The following is a 15,634-nucleotide window of genomic DNA, read 5'->3' as shown; positions in this document are numbered from 1 at the left end:
GTAGTGCCAATAGTTTCGTTTTCGTTTCTATATGTTAGGCTGTTCTGAATTAGTCAAAAAAATATGTGACTTGACTTCTCTGAAAATTTATAAAAAAATCTCCAGCAAAATGATTCTTTTTCGTTCAAATTTTTGATCCTATAAATATAAGGCACAATTTAGGAATGAAATGTGAACTGTGTCAGTCACTGAAACATGAAGGGATCAGAACTCCCTAGAAGCACTTTTAAAAAGATTGATTTTATAAATAGTAGGAAGTTTGATTGGACACTTGATTGCGTATGGAGTTTAAAGTTGATAAGTTTTTTGACCAATATTATGCATATTATGCAAAAAAAATAATATTTTGGAAATAATAAGTTTATTTTCTACTAACTTTCTAAAGCATATTTGTTTTTTCTTGGTCACTGACAATCCTAGATTCTATTCCCATGTTTAAAGAGAATTAATAAAAAATTGTCTTATTCTTAGAATTTTACGTTCGAGATAGTTTAGATTTCTATACATTTATGTATTTTTTTAAGAAAATTTTTTTTTGGCATTCAATTGAAATTCCATTTGTATTTAAATAAATGATAAATATCATCATTTTAATTATGGAAAATTTTAAGATTTAAAAATAACATTTTCATCATAATGGAATGAAATTGATATGAAAATTGGCAATATTATCAGTGTTACTATTATTTTTTAAATTACCTGAAACTGTGTTGAACACACCAAATTGCCCTCTTCAGAGACCTGACATTAATTTGAACAAATATTGAACTGAAAAATTGCAAACATATTTAACTACATAAAAGCTCAACACTGAGTTGGAACTAAGCCTACATTATCCTGAAAGTTTGACGAATATTTTTATCAACAAAGACTGTCAAAAGCAATTGCTTAAAGACAGTCCAGACTTGATAATCTAAAGCCTCGATTATCCGAAGTTTTGATTATCCGAAGTGAATTTTTTTCCGAGGCCTGTATATTTACTTGTAACTTTTTTAATAAAAAGTAGCAAATGGGAACTGATCCGTATTTTAAAACGATTCGGTCCAAAATCATTTTGCCCAATTGGAAAACACTTTTTAGATGGAAATAGTGGACAAAATACTTTGCAACTTGGAGCATCCAAATCCATCCAGTACATTTTAATTTTGAAACTATAGTATTAAATGATTGCATTGTGATCATTATATGGGCGAACTATTGATTCAGAAATAGTTTTTGGTCAAAGAAAATGTATTCAAAAGGTTCATTCACAAAAATCCCAAAAATAGACTTTAAAAAATGGGAATGTAAGGTTTTAAACCTCAATGTATTTTTTTAAGAGGCAGTATTTGTAGATTCTGCTCGGTTTGTTCTAGAAGTCGTATCGAGGTGCTCCGATTTGGATGAAACTTTCAGGGTTTGTTTGTCTATACATGAGATGAACTCATGCCAAATATGAGCTCTCTACGACAAAGGGAAGTGGGGTAAAACGGGCATTGAAGTTTGAGGTCCAAAAAACATGAAAAATCTTAAAATTGCTCGCATTTCCGTAAAACTTCATCAATCCAACTCTCTTAGATGCATTCGAATGGTCTTTTGAAGCCCTTCAAAATGTGCTATAGACATCCAGGATTGGTTTGACTTTTTCTCATAGCTTTTGCAAATTACTGTTAAAAATGGATTTTTTTAAAACCTTAATAACTTTTCCCAACAGCCTCCAACACCCATACTCCCATAGGTCAAAAGTTAGGGAATTTCATGGACTATAAGCCTACGGTACTAACTTTTTGGCCAATTGCAGTTTTTCTCATAGTTTTACGGTTTTTCTAGAACAAACATTTTACAACGTTAGTTTTTGCCCTGTAGACCGAGAGGACGGCACTTTTTGGTCTCAATTTTGTCATATTCGGAATCCTCGGACCATTTCACGTTAGTTAGAAGTATTGGAGTTGTAATTTTTCTTTTAAAAATAATTAAATAAAACATTTTTGAAAAAAGAAAAAGATCTTATTAACCCTATGACCAATACGTCAAATGCTGTATCAAGTAGGCGAAAACCTGTTTTACCCCCAATCCAACAAATTGTTAAAAAATATTTTAATTCATTCTAAACGGCAATTTTTCCAATCAAATTTACAACTCCAATACTTCTAACTTACGTGAAATTGTCCGAGGATTCCGAATATGACAAAATTGAGACCAAAAATTGCCGCTATGGCGGCCTACAGGGCAAAAACTAACGTTGTAAAATGTTTGTTCTAGAAAAATCGTCAAACTATGAGAAAAACTGCGATTGGCCAAAAAGTTAATACCGTAGGCTTATAGTCCATAAAATTCCCTAACTTTTGACCTATGGGAGTATGGGTGTTGGAGGCTGTTGGGAAAAGTTATTAAGGTTTTAAAAAAATCCATTTTTAACAGTAATTTGCAAAAGCTATGAGAAAAAGTCAAACCAATCCTGGATGTCTATAGCACATTTTGAAGGGCTTCAAAAGACCATTCGAATGCATCTAAGAGAGTTGGAATTGATGAAGTTTTAAGGAAATGCGAGCAATTTTAAGATTTTTCATGTTTTTTGGACCTCAAACTTCAATGCCCGTTTTACCCCACTTCCCTTTGTCGTAGAGGGCTCATATTTGGCATGAGTTCATCTCATGTATAGACAAACAAACCCTGAAAGTTTCATCCAAATCGGAGCACCTCGATACGACCTGTTTCACATCAGTGAAAAACTCGCTCTTAAGTTCAAAGATAAAAAGCATTTTTAAGATTTTTGACGTTTTTGAACCTTCAAACTTTGTGTCCCGATTTGCCCCACTTTCTTTTGATCTAGATTGCTCATATTTTTGCCAGATGTCAGTTTTATATGTACAAACAATCCCTGAAAATTTAAGAGCGAGTTCTCGAGCAGGGCATACCCCTTTGTATGGGATGTCGTTTGAACCTCACCAATCTGCCTGAAATTTTCAGGGGTTGTTTGTACATATAAAACTAGCATCTGGCCAAAATGTATTTTAACCCTTTAAAAAATGAAAGTTAAAAAAAATTAAGAAGCTGCTTTTGCTGGTGTCATCTAGTATCCTTAGAAACGAACTTGATTTTCAATAAATGTGAATCGAAGATTTTTTTTAACTTTTATTTTTTAAAGGGCTAAACTGCCCATGTTCGCATAAATGTCCCATATGCAAAAACAGCAAGCTGAGAAAAACGCATTTGAAATTTGTCCCATACATAAGGCTACGTGTTAAATTTTTGCGAAAAAACTGGATTTCCTCTTGATTTCTAGAACAAAGTGCTGGATGTTATAGGCTCTTTCGAAAGAGCACACGATTTTGAACTAAACTGTACAATAACTCGAAATCGATGAAAATGCATATGGGACATTTATGCGATCAGGGGCAGTAAAAAAGATGAAAATATACATTTTCATGCATGTTTCTATTGTGAAATTGTCTCAGGAACACGAATATGATAAAATTATCACCGAGCAAAAATTTACAACCAAAAAATTCACTAAAAGTAAAAGTATCAATTTAATATGTTAAACTGCTTTACCCAAAGCGTTCTCAGTCTCAGATGGTAGTCCCAAATGTCCCCTACAAGGTGCAGGTCGAACCGAGTTGATATCTGGATGGAGCACTTTTTTATTTGAGTTTGAAAATTATGCTATTTTTTCACTAAAATGCCAATAATTCCCTTTAAATTTAACCAATTGGGATGCTCTACTCTGCATTTTGTTGCATTTTTCAAGTCCTTTCAGATGCATTTTGAATTTTGAAATTAAATTGAATTTTGCCTAAGTTTTAGCCTTATTTAAGATTTTTGACGTTTTTGAACCTTCAAACATTGTGTCCCGATTTGCCCCACTTCCCTTTGACCTAGAGTGCTCATATTTTGACCAGATGCTAGTATTATATGTACAAACAACCCCTGAAAATTTAAGGCAGATTTGTGAGGTTGATGCGAGAAGGGTATGCTTTGCTCGTGGACTCGCTCTTAAAAGGTACATTCTTAACGAAAATTAAAAAAAAAAGATTGAAAAAATGGCTTGATTTCTGGGAAAATAAGGTTCCAAATCTCATTGTGTTTTTTTAGTTCATAGATAAAAAGCAGGCTAAAACTGTTTCTAATCATTCAATTAGGTCCAAAGGCAATAAAAAGAAAAATTAAAACTTGCGACACATTAGCTAATTTAGTTCTGACCAACCTTTTTGGCTCAATTTTAACGTTTTGGTCGTCAAAATAACAAATGTCTTTGTTTCATATTTTTATTTTAAGATATCGTTCCACAGATGACCAGTAAAATAACTTTGACAAAAGTTTGGCCAAATATGTTTGCTTATGTTTGAAGAGTTAAAAGATAAAATTGATTTGATACTTTTTCAAACTATCATCGAAGTTAAGCTCACTGGTTAGCTGAGAAATTATTCCATCAATGCAATTATAAAAAAAAGAAAAATTGAACCATGTTGGTTTGGCAGGCATGAACTAAACACTCCTTTTGAAATGAGCTGTTGAAAAAGCTATTTTTCCATAATCAACGCCTCAAAATTTTTATGAGTTATTAAAAATTCTAAATGAGCCCTAAAGACATATACTTTGATTTAAATTTTGATTTTAATTTCATTCTCCATTCTAAGCATTTAATTTTTTATTTTTTTAAAGCAGTTTTCTATCAAAATGTTTACCCCTACTGGCAAATACCTAGCGGGCAACTAGATGGGCAAGCATACAAATCCATGTAACAAACATATTTCCGGAACAACTTCGTGAAGATGTTTTGCCTAATGATGCCATCAAATTGGTGAAAGTTCAACACTTGTTACAAAAGCTATCGAACCATTTTGTTCCGACATGTTTTTTTTTGTACTCCAAAAGCACACTGAATTGTTAAGGCCCCCCAATTATCTCACCCAATCAACTGTCACTCAAAACTTGTACTTGTAAAGTTCAACCCTCGCTAAACATGACCACACACAACACACAATTCACCCCGAACAGTACTATGCCTACGAAACGCATGTTTGCTCGATGTTCCAACCCCCTTAATTCATTCAAACAACAACGAAAAAACGTGAACAACGGCAAACGGCAACTCACGTGCACTTCTCCAGCCGCAGCGTTTGCGTGTGCTCTCCGGTGTTGACGATGTACTTCCACTCGCCGGTGGCCGACCGCGCCTTCTGGGGCCGGGCGTACCGGATGATGCTGGGGCACATGCCGCCGCCGGTTTTGCTGGGGTCGTCCGAGCGTTTCCTAAAAAGCGGATTTGATGGTTAGGGAATGTGTTTCTTTGGATCTCTTCAATTCCGACAAACCTCAGCTTGGTGTTGATGTCCCCGTCGATCTCTTCCGGCTCGAACGCATTTTTGTCGAACTCGTTGCTCTTGTCGATGTATTCCGCCAGCAGGGCGCCCATGGCCGACTTGTGCCGCGTGATACTGTTCATGATTCTTGACCTGGGAAATTAAAAATGGAAAGGATTAAATCACACATCAAGTTTCACAACCAACTTCCGGCTGTTATTGCATTTTCCCACTGACGCACGATTTAAACTAATTAGCCCTTTTCCCATCGCGCATCATCTTCGGTGAGGTTTTCCACGTGCATCGCTATGACGCATCATCATCAGCAGCAGCGTGAAACTGGTGCACAAAGCAATACTCATTGCAAAGATTTGCACCGCCTTGTAACACACATGACGCGTAACGCGTCTTCGAACAGAAAGCACATTTTCACGTGAGAAGCATTACAATCATCATCTTCATTGACAGCTGAGCATTACGAGCATAACCGGGGAAAATCGATTGGAAAGCCCCCTTTTCGGAGCAGTGTACCTCACAGCTGAAGTTACAATGAGTACAGACGAAATAATGGAACTATTCAGTGAAGATTTTGGAGGATGCTAGTGGTGGTTAGTTCGATTGTACCAACCCCCCAGTGAAAAATCGGTGAATCGATCATGCGAGATGTTGTTGAGTAATGTAGCAATTCGATTCACTTATGGGGGATTGGGTGCTGATTGCGTGATGCAGATGGTGTTGTTCTTGGTATTAATGTTCCATTATTGGTGTTAGTGTAGAATGTTGATATTTGTATTCTGCTAACATATTTGAACAGTTAGGTAAATTTTCTATAGGGGTAATTCTCCGCCAACTCACACAGCAGCCCCGACCCCTCTTCGATTTGCGTGAAACTTTGTCCTAAGGGGTAACTTTTGTTCCTGATCACGAATCCGAGGTCCGTTTTTTGATATCTCGTGACGGAGGGGCGGTACGACCCCTTCCATTTTTGAACATGCGAAAAAAGAGGTGTTTTTCAATAATTTGCAGCCTGAAACGGTGATGAGATAGAAATTTGGTGTCAGAGAGACTTTTATGTAAAATTAGACGCCCGATTTGATGGCGTACTCAGAATTAAAAAAAAAACTATTTTTCACCGAAAAAAAACACTAAAAAAGTTTTAAAAATTCTCCCATTTTCCGTTACTCGACTGTAAAATTTTTTGGAACATGTCATTTTATGGGAAATTTAATGTACTTTTCGAATCTACATTGACCTAGAAGGGTCATTTGTTCATCTAGAACAAAAATTTTAAAATTTCGTGTTTTTTCATTTTAAAATTTCGTGTTTTTTCTAACTTTGCAATGTTATTTTTTAGAGTGTAACAATGTTGTACAAAGTTGTAGAGCAATACAAAAAATTTGATATATAAACATAAGGGGTTTGCTTATAAACATCACGAGTTATCGCGATTTTACGAAAAAAAAGTTTTGAAAAAGTTGGTCGTCATCGATCATGGCCGTTCATGGTCACCCGCGACAGACACGAACGACGAAACAAAAAGAAACGCAAAAAGTAACTTTTTTAATTTTTGTAATTGTCTGTCGCGTCATTTTTGTAGAACATTGTTACACTTTAAAAAATAACCCTGCAAAGTTAGAAAAAACACGAAATTTTAAAATGAAAAAATGTGTTCTAAATGAAAAAATGACCCTTCTGGGTCAATGTAGACTCAAAAAGAACATTAAATTTCCCATAAAATGACATGTTCCAAGATTTTTTACAGTCAAGTAACGGAAAATGGGAGAATTTTTAAAACTTTTTTAGAGTTTTTTTCGATGAAAAATACGTTTTTTCGGAATTCTGAGTACGCCATCAAATCGGGCGTCTAATTTTACATAAAAGTCTCTTTGACACCAAATTTCTATCTCATCACCGTTTCAGGCTGCAATTTATTGAAAAACACCTCTTTTTTCGCATGTTCAAAAATGAAAGGGGTCGAACCGCCCCTCCGTCACGAGATATTAAAAAACTAACTTAATCCACCTATGTGGTTGGAGCCTTCCTCACAACAATGGCTGTACACAAGTTTCATCTATTTTTTAGATCCGGCTTCCAAAAAGTACATCGATATCACTTAAGTGGCCATATCTCGAGACAGGGTTGCCAGATCTTCAATGTTTTAGACTCGTTGGAAAGGTGTTATGATAATCTAACCAACAATGGATCGGATGATGGATCTGGACATAGTTTACATACATTTAAGTGAGATCCGGCTTCAAAAAAGTACATCATATCACTTAAACGGCCATATCTCGATACAGGGTTGCCAGATCTTCAATCTTTGGGACTTATTGGAAAGGTCATTTAATAAGTTAACCAACTATAGGTCGGATGGTGGATCCGGACATTGTTTACATACATTTAGGTAAGTTCCGGCTTCAAAAAAGTACATCAATATCACTTAAGTGGCCATATCTCGAGACAGGGTTGCCAGATCTTCAATGTTTTGGACTCGTTGGAAAGGTCTTTTGATAACCTAACCAACGATGGGTTGGATGATGGACCCGGACATAGTTTACATACAGTTAAGTGAGATCCAAATATATGTGAAAACACATTTTTATACATAACTTTTGAACTACTTATCGAAACTTCAATCTGTATAAAACTCGATCTATGGGACCCTAAACCAAGTCGAATGCAACAAGTTCGGGTCAAATCGGTTCAGCCAGTGCCGAGAAACATGAGCTAGTTTGTTGGTCACATACATACATACACACACACATACACACACACATACACACACACATACACACAGACATTTGTTCTGTTTTCGATTCTGAGTCGATATGTATACATGAAGGTGGGTCTACGACGTTTTTATACAAAGTTCATTTTTAGAGCAGGATTATAGCCTTACCTCAGTGAGGAAGGCAAAACGGGCCTCGGATTCGTGATCAGAGACAAAAGTTACCCCTAAGGACAAAGTTTCACGCAAATCGAAGAGGGATCGGGGCAACTTTTCCCGATTTCGTGTGAGTTGGTAGAGAATTACCCATTGACAATTTTGAAAAATCGAGCATTTGCTGTTAAGTGAGGATATCTCATACATTACCAAAAAAACAAACAAATCGAACATATACCTGTGACTAATTGAAGGAAATTTACAGTGTTACAAATATCATTACAGAAAAAGTACTGAAAATGTGAGTTAAGTACAGACTTTATTACATAAACAAACAGAAGAAAAATTTAATATTTCATATTGTGAAAGCCAACTGAGCAATTCTCTGTGATTTCGGTCATTCGATTTTTTTTTGTATTTTTCAATCCGGCTGAAATTTGTTTGGTGCCTTTTATATACCCAAAGAAGCCATTTTGCATCATTAGTTTGCCCATATAATTTTCCATACAAACTTGGCAGCTGTCCATACAAAAATGATACTTGATTTGCAAAAAAACAAAACACTATTTATTTTTTTATTTTCTGGTATGTTTTAGGGGACATCAAATGCCAACTTTTCAGATATTTCCAGATTGTGCAAAAAAACTTTGTTATGAACTGTGTTATGAACTTTTGAATCAATATTGATTTTTTTCAAAAAAGCATAATATTGGTCACAAAAAATTTCAATTTCATTTTTGGATGTAAAATCGAATACGCAATCAAATAGTACTTAAGTGAAATATTGATAAAGTGCACTTTTTTCAAGTTTTAGCCATTTTTAGGTAACTTTTTATGAAAATAGTCGCAGTTATTCATTTGTTTCAATTAGTGCACATGTTTGCACACTTTTGAAAAAAATATTTTTGAAAAGCTGAGAAAATTCTCTATATTTTACTATTTTGAACTTTGATGATACGACCATTAGTTGCTGAGATATTTTAAAATAGGAAAATTAATGTTTTCTAAGTCTCACCCAAGCAACCCACCATTTTCTAATGTCGATATCTCAGTAACTAATGGTCCGACTTTCAGTGTTGTAATATAAAACAACAGATTAATTTTCCGATCTTTTCGAAAACAATATTTTATTTTTTTTAATCAAGACTAACATTTCAAAAGGGTCAAACATTCTATACACTCAAACCCCGATGGTTTGACCCCAACTGTTGTCAAACGAACGGGGTCACGTTTTAGTTTGACACCCCCTTTACACGGAGTTCACACACACTACCGAACGTTTGTTTTGATAGTGTTTGAAAAAGTGTCAAACGAAAAAGTGACCAACCAGCGAGGGTTGAGTGTATTACGCCTTTTTGCTCGAAAATCACTTTTTTGGTCAGTTTTGGGCACGCTGAATCTATAGAAAGGAGTGATAAAGCACAATACTTTTTTCGGGAAAGTTTTGTTGGTTTGCAAAAATTAATGGAAAATAAAAATGATAAAAATCTAAATATGAAAGAGAAAGTTTTCCATATTATTACTAATACTAATGGGATTTTTTTCTACTTTGTCCTACAACGTAACGTAACGTGAATATTTTCGCAAAAAACTTGTTTTGGAGAACAAGGTGGATACACAACTCGGATTAGTTTTCAAAAGGTCCTAAGCGCCAGTTGCAAACAAAACGATCGGTCGGTCGGTTACGATCGGTTTTTTGAGGTCAAAAATCACAAATAAACTATTGAGTAAAATATATTTTGAGGACAAAATATATTTCGCAGTATTACCAAAAAAAACGAAACTATTGGCACTACGCCCCCCGGGGCATGGCCTTCCTCTAACGTGGGATTTCTGCTCCAGCGCCTCTGACGAGACAGGAGAAACCGGGACCGACGTTTTACTTCACCATCCGATAGAAGCTCAGTGGATAAGGCGGGAATCGCAGTATTACCAATCTTTTGCTAAAATCATAATTTTTTAATATTTTGAAATTCTGATTTGAAATCAAAAGTACTTTACATAAATGTTTTATTAAGTGCCCCGTATTCGAGATGAAATCAGCTAAAGTTTTATTTTTGTGAATATTATGCAATGTAGGACAGTTTGTATTTTTTAAAGTCCGGCAGTGCCCATTGTTTCTGTTTCGTTTTTCTTTGTCAAATGTGTCTTAGAGACTTTGAAGATTGGATCTCTAGTTGTTGATATACAACAACAAAAAGAAACATGAAAAAATGCTTTTTTGGTATTCACTCACGAATTTCATTTTTTTTTTAATGAAACATAAATGTAATGTTTTATCTTTCTGATAAAAATATTTTCACAATTTAAAATTCAACACTGATATTTAAAAAAAGGTTTGGGGGGGGGTATGGCGATTGCCCACGATCCATATAAAAAAGTTTTTTTTTGTATGGACAATTGTCCACGAGAGGGGGGGGGGGAGTAACAGATTCCCAAAAAAGTGTCCACGTGGTTTATGGATGGTCCCTAAACAAGCATCAGGCCCCGATCATTATCACTTCCAACAGCAAATCATTCAAAGCTTCCAGCTCTTTCGACAGTTATTGTTTGATCGAAGAAATTAAAAAATCACCCGAATCAAATCGATTTCTATTGATTCCGATTACCAGCTGACGATGACTCGAAAACGGTTTTCCCCAGCCGTTTTGCCACCGACTGCCCAATTTGTCGGCTTTCGCCCGGACTTTTGAAATTCGACATTTTAATTTGCCCGAGCCGTCAATTGACTTTCCGGACTCCGGACGCGTTCGCCACACAATCGATGAATTCGTGAAAAAAAAAACATATTTATACATAAACTTAAAAAAAAGTTGTCTGCGCTGGGGCGTTTACTTTCACCACTTCGGAGTTGTTACTGCCGCTTCATTTGGCTCAAAGTGTTCAAGAGTGGAACAAACGGAAAAAAGACTTTGTAATTGAAATGAAGAAGCTGTGCGGGGAGGAAGTTGCGTCCGAAAAGGTGTGGGCGGGCGGTGGTCACACCCTCTCGCCTACTACGAGCGAGCTTTTATGTTGTTTGGAGTGGGTGCGAGGGGAGGAGGAAATGCGTGAATAATCAAGTGTTTGCTTCGGTTGGACATAACCCTCCAAGTCTGTTTTTTTTTTTTTCAAATAAAAAATTTGGAAGCTTGGAGATTTAAAAGAGCATTTCAGAAAAGGAATAAAACCACAAGTATAAATCATAATGATCATATTGGACCCATGAGGGTTAAGTACATGTTTGCGATATACCGCCGGGCACCTCTTCTTTCATGGTAATCAGATACATTGATGGATGCGGTTGTAACTGTTGCCTCGAGGGGTGTTATTTTAAACTTAAAAGCGGTGCTCGAGAAAAATAGGAAGGTGCAACATATGTTTTTCGCACATTTCTCCTAGAGCAATGCGGGCGATGTTTAGTTCCGGTTAAATTAGTAATATGATTTTACGTTGTTGTGGTTTCTTACTGACCATTGAGAAAATATTTAAAAAAATAATTAGCCACAAAAAAAATAAAGTGGAATTAGCTAAAAGAAATTTACTCGGAAATTTATAAAGCATTCTTTAGCAAGTCACACCGCGCTATCCTGCCGTATGTCGCTAATTGCACGGAGGAAAAAGTTCCCAAAATCGTGAACACGCGGTCAGGAATCTGGGAACCACGAACATAGTGATCGTACCATGGAATTGGAACACTTTGAATTTAGTAATTGTAATTGTAATTTTATCACTGCTTGTCCAAAGGTTATTTTTATAAAACTTGTATGAACCTCGGCAATTCTTCCAGGAGCTTGTTGCGGGGCCTGTCCCGAGTCAGGAAAACTGAATTATTTAATCTAAAATCATGAAAAGTAATAAATAAATTGCTGAAATTCTGATGTTTTTAAACAAGATAAATGCAAATTAAAATACTAAAAATGAAACAAGAAAAACATAGAACAAGAGAAGTCAAGTTTTTCGTAGAACAAAAGTTGCTCAAAATGTCGGGAAAAATAAAAATAATCGAAAAAAATTTGGGCAGTAGAGGGTTAACCCAATTAGCCCAAAAATTACTCACAACAGGATATGCAATCACGACGAAATGTTTTAAAAATTAAGTGGTATTTAATTTCTAGAAATACTTACGATGGATAATTCTCAACCCGGATGCACAACCCCGTCGAAAAGTGGTCGCACTTTTCATTCGGCAGCAGCATATGAATCTTGTGGTAACCCGGTGGCCTGTTCTTGTATCCTCCGATCAACATCTCCGCCACCGGCCCCGTTCCGTTCCCGTTTCCACTGGCAACACTGGCTTGCAGCGCATCCAGCTCGGTTCCGTTCAGCCCAGCTAGTGCCATATCTTCGATTTCCTCCAAGGTTAGCGTGGTCACTTCCGGTTCCGGTTCCACCGTCGTCGTTGGTGTTGAATATTTTTGGTACGGGGTGTGTTTCAGGAGGGTGATTGGGATCGGTCCGTCCGAAGGCATGGCCATCTGGTCCCGCTGGTTTTTGGTTGAGTTGAACGCGGTCATGTTGAGCTTGCGCTCGTGGTAGCTCATTCGATCTTCACTTTTATCACGGGACTTGACCATTTGTGCGTTGTTGAAGCGAGGTTTCGACTGGACGAGCTTTTCCGCTACCGGAGTTAGCGAGCGACCTTCTGGACCAGCAGGCTCAACATCTGCCTCGTCATCGACATCAACCACCAACCGATCGTCTTTCAGATTTGAATCAGCCGACTCCACCTCAGTACTCATGCGGAATCCCTGCGGTTCGGATCGTACGGAGAAGCTCCGCCGCAGCAGCTGCTGGCTTGGGACTTGCTCTTCTTCATCGGCCGCCGGGAACTGGTTGTTCAGCAGACTCTCTTTCTTGGCAACGGTCCGGATCATGTTCGCGATGTCGTAGACCAGCGGGAGGATCAGCTCCTGGCGATCGCCAAACATCTGTTTGACCTGCGGGAGAGAAGAACGCAAAACAACACGTAAGATAATTGCTGTTATTTAATCGACACTAAACGGCCGGTCGGCGGCTTACAAATATTCGATTATGATGAAACGCAAAAGAAGAAAAAACTGTAAAAAGAGGCGTCTTCTTCCACTTCCACGGGGGAGCGCACCTTCTGGCGATCATGGAATCCGTTAGACCACCGGCAAATCATGATCAAATAATACCAACTTCACGCGCATACGGAGCGAAAAACAGCAGCAGCAGCAGGGCTTTAATTATGAAAATGATGATAAGCATCGCGCCAAAACTGTAACTTAGTACGACTTTGAACACACTTAATCGCTTAATTTTCAGTGAAGTGCGGCGGCACATCCAAGAAATAGCTGAATATGTTGCGGAAGGTCGTGATCTGGCCATCACTCACCGTGTATTAGTTTCGTTTTCTTCCATTCTCAACTAGTCCTCCTCAGTGAGGCTAGAGCTAAAACTGGAACAACCCGCAAGAATCGTACCAGGCAGCTCTTTGATCTGCAGCGTAGAGTTTGCTCAAGGTTGTTGCTACAATAACCCAATTCAGGCTTCGAGGCCGCAAAGCAAGTCAGCAGTGGGAATTCCTTCTTTTCTTCCACACTCCCCGTCGGCGCATTATCTAGGCGTGTGCGTCCATCAATCATAAACGAAGGAAGGAAGGAGGTTGCGCCACCGCCACAGCGGCCTCGACTAATGAAAAACTGAATTACTCTCATTAATTTTGATTAACTAGCAACTTTTGCCTTTGTGAGGAACAGTAAAGTTAAGTTGTTTATGGAAGGCACGCATGTAAATTGGTGCTTTTAGATTAAATTGTTCACTTTTTCCTTATGATTTTGTTTAAACAAGCAGACTACAAGCATTTTGGCTTTAATAACTTTTTGGAATCATAATTAATTCGAACATAAACCCTTAACACCACAACGCATTTTATTTAAACTATATTGCATGTTAAGCAAGCTAAGCAAGCTGATTGTAAAGTACCGTAAACCAGGGTGATTTTGATAGGATTTCAATTTGTTTTTGGAATATTTTCTAACAGGTAAGGGTTTTCTTAAGATTATTATTTTCAAGATTATTCCGAAAGTTTGTCAATTTTGGAAAAAAGAAGACAACAACATTCTTGGTTGATGTGCACCCTTAAATTCCGGGGTGACTTTGATAGTCAAGTCATAGTTTTTCTTGTTAAAATCATATTTAAGATGTTCAAACTTTATTTGTACGTTAAATATACCATCACTAAAGTAACTGATATAGTTTTTAAGAAAAAAAACAACGTTTATATTTTGTTAACTAAGTTTATAAGCTTTTTAACAAAATACAAAAATATATTAAGAAAAAATGTTTAAAAGTCGGAATTTTGGCTGAAATTTGTTAAAACTAGTTTTATATTTATATTGCATTTTATACTGAATTCGAAGCACGACTCACATGTTTTCACATTTTACATGAAATTTGTTTAACTGAAATTGCCTTTAAATTTGAAGATTTTTTAAAATCGTGTTCCAAAAACACATGTATATTATTATTTACGAACTTATTTAACCTTCTCCTAGTGGAAAATTGTCCAAAGAATCCGAAAATGCATTCCGTTTTCCGATTCAAAATCATGTACATTGAGAAAATCATGACACTTTAAAAAGTTTAAAATAATGACTTTCATCAACATTTTCTTAACCTATAGTTAACTGACTTTTCAAACTTTTCAAAATGTTATGAATTTTTTTCTTGAGGTACTTTGAACACTTCTCTACGACGCTCGGAATGATACTAAACCATTTCTTACGTATTTTAATTGTACTCTTCATTTTGCGGAAAAATCGAAAACCTATCAAAGTCACCCCGTTTTACAGTACTTGAAAATAGAAAAACTACGATAAAGTCTGCTACAATTATTTTCAATAGAATATTTGGGTGAGTATTTAAAAAGTATTTTAAAGTTTACAATCCGGACTTCTATAAATATTTGGTAAATGGATGAAAAAATCCCAATTTGTTTATTTCACCCAAATTTCACCTTTCGTCACAAAAAGTTTAATCAACGTATTATTTAATTTTCTTAATATATTTCGTGAGAACAAAAAGACATTTTTACGCTTCAGTTAAGGATGGTGAAAAATCTGAAACATGATCAATGTTTTTTTTTTTGAACATGATGATTTTTTGTAACATCGAAAATATTGCCAAAATTCATGAAATTTGCAATTCAATATTACTTTTATTGTTTTTTAAATATTAAGCGCATGGTTTGCTAGTTGTAGGCAATTTTTGTTCAACATTTCCAAAAATATTAATGAAAAAAAATATTGTGATTTTTTTTCCTTTTTTTAAGGCCATTGCAAATATTTTTCAAAGTTTATGTCGTCTTGAGCTGAGAAATCAGCTGTTGAAAATCGAACCGAAAAATTACTGAGCAAATAAAATTGTCAAAAAACTTCAAAATGTTTATGGAAATAGGAGTCTGATCAACTGAAAACATTATCTCTTTTTTTTTTTTTTTTTGATAAAAATCTTTCGAATT

The 15,634-nt window shown here is 36.1% G+C and overlaps 1 protein-coding gene across 3 annotated transcripts in view; it reads right to left on the bottom strand.

Annotated features, from left to right (window-relative positions):
* The window catches only part of LOC120427373 (neurotrophin 1), a 51,986-nt gene that overhangs the window by 2,997 nt on the left and 33,355 nt on the right, over window positions 1–15,634 (bottom strand). For all 3 annotated transcript variants that reach the window (XM_052710450.1, XM_039592233.2, XM_039592234.2), the window contains exons 3-5: window positions 12,277–13,088; window positions 5,298–5,438; window positions 5,080–5,235 (exon numbers count right to left, since the gene is read on the bottom strand). In XM_052710450.1, the coding sequence (XP_052566410.1) occupies window positions 5,080–5,235; window positions 5,298–5,438; window positions 12,277–13,088 (1,109 nt within the window). The remainder of the gene's footprint in view (window positions 1–5,079; window positions 5,236–5,297; window positions 5,439–12,276; window positions 13,089–15,634) is intronic.

Source organism: Culex pipiens, chromosome 3 (assembly GCF_016801865.2).
Source record: "Culex pipiens pallens isolate TS chromosome 3, TS_CPP_V2, whole genome shotgun sequence".
In the NCBI taxonomy this organism is placed as follows: domain Eukaryota; kingdom Metazoa; phylum Arthropoda; class Insecta; order Diptera; family Culicidae; genus Culex; species Culex pipiens.
The sequence above is the reverse complement of the archived record's forward strand: the minus strand, read 5'-3'. Positions and strand labels throughout refer to the sequence as shown.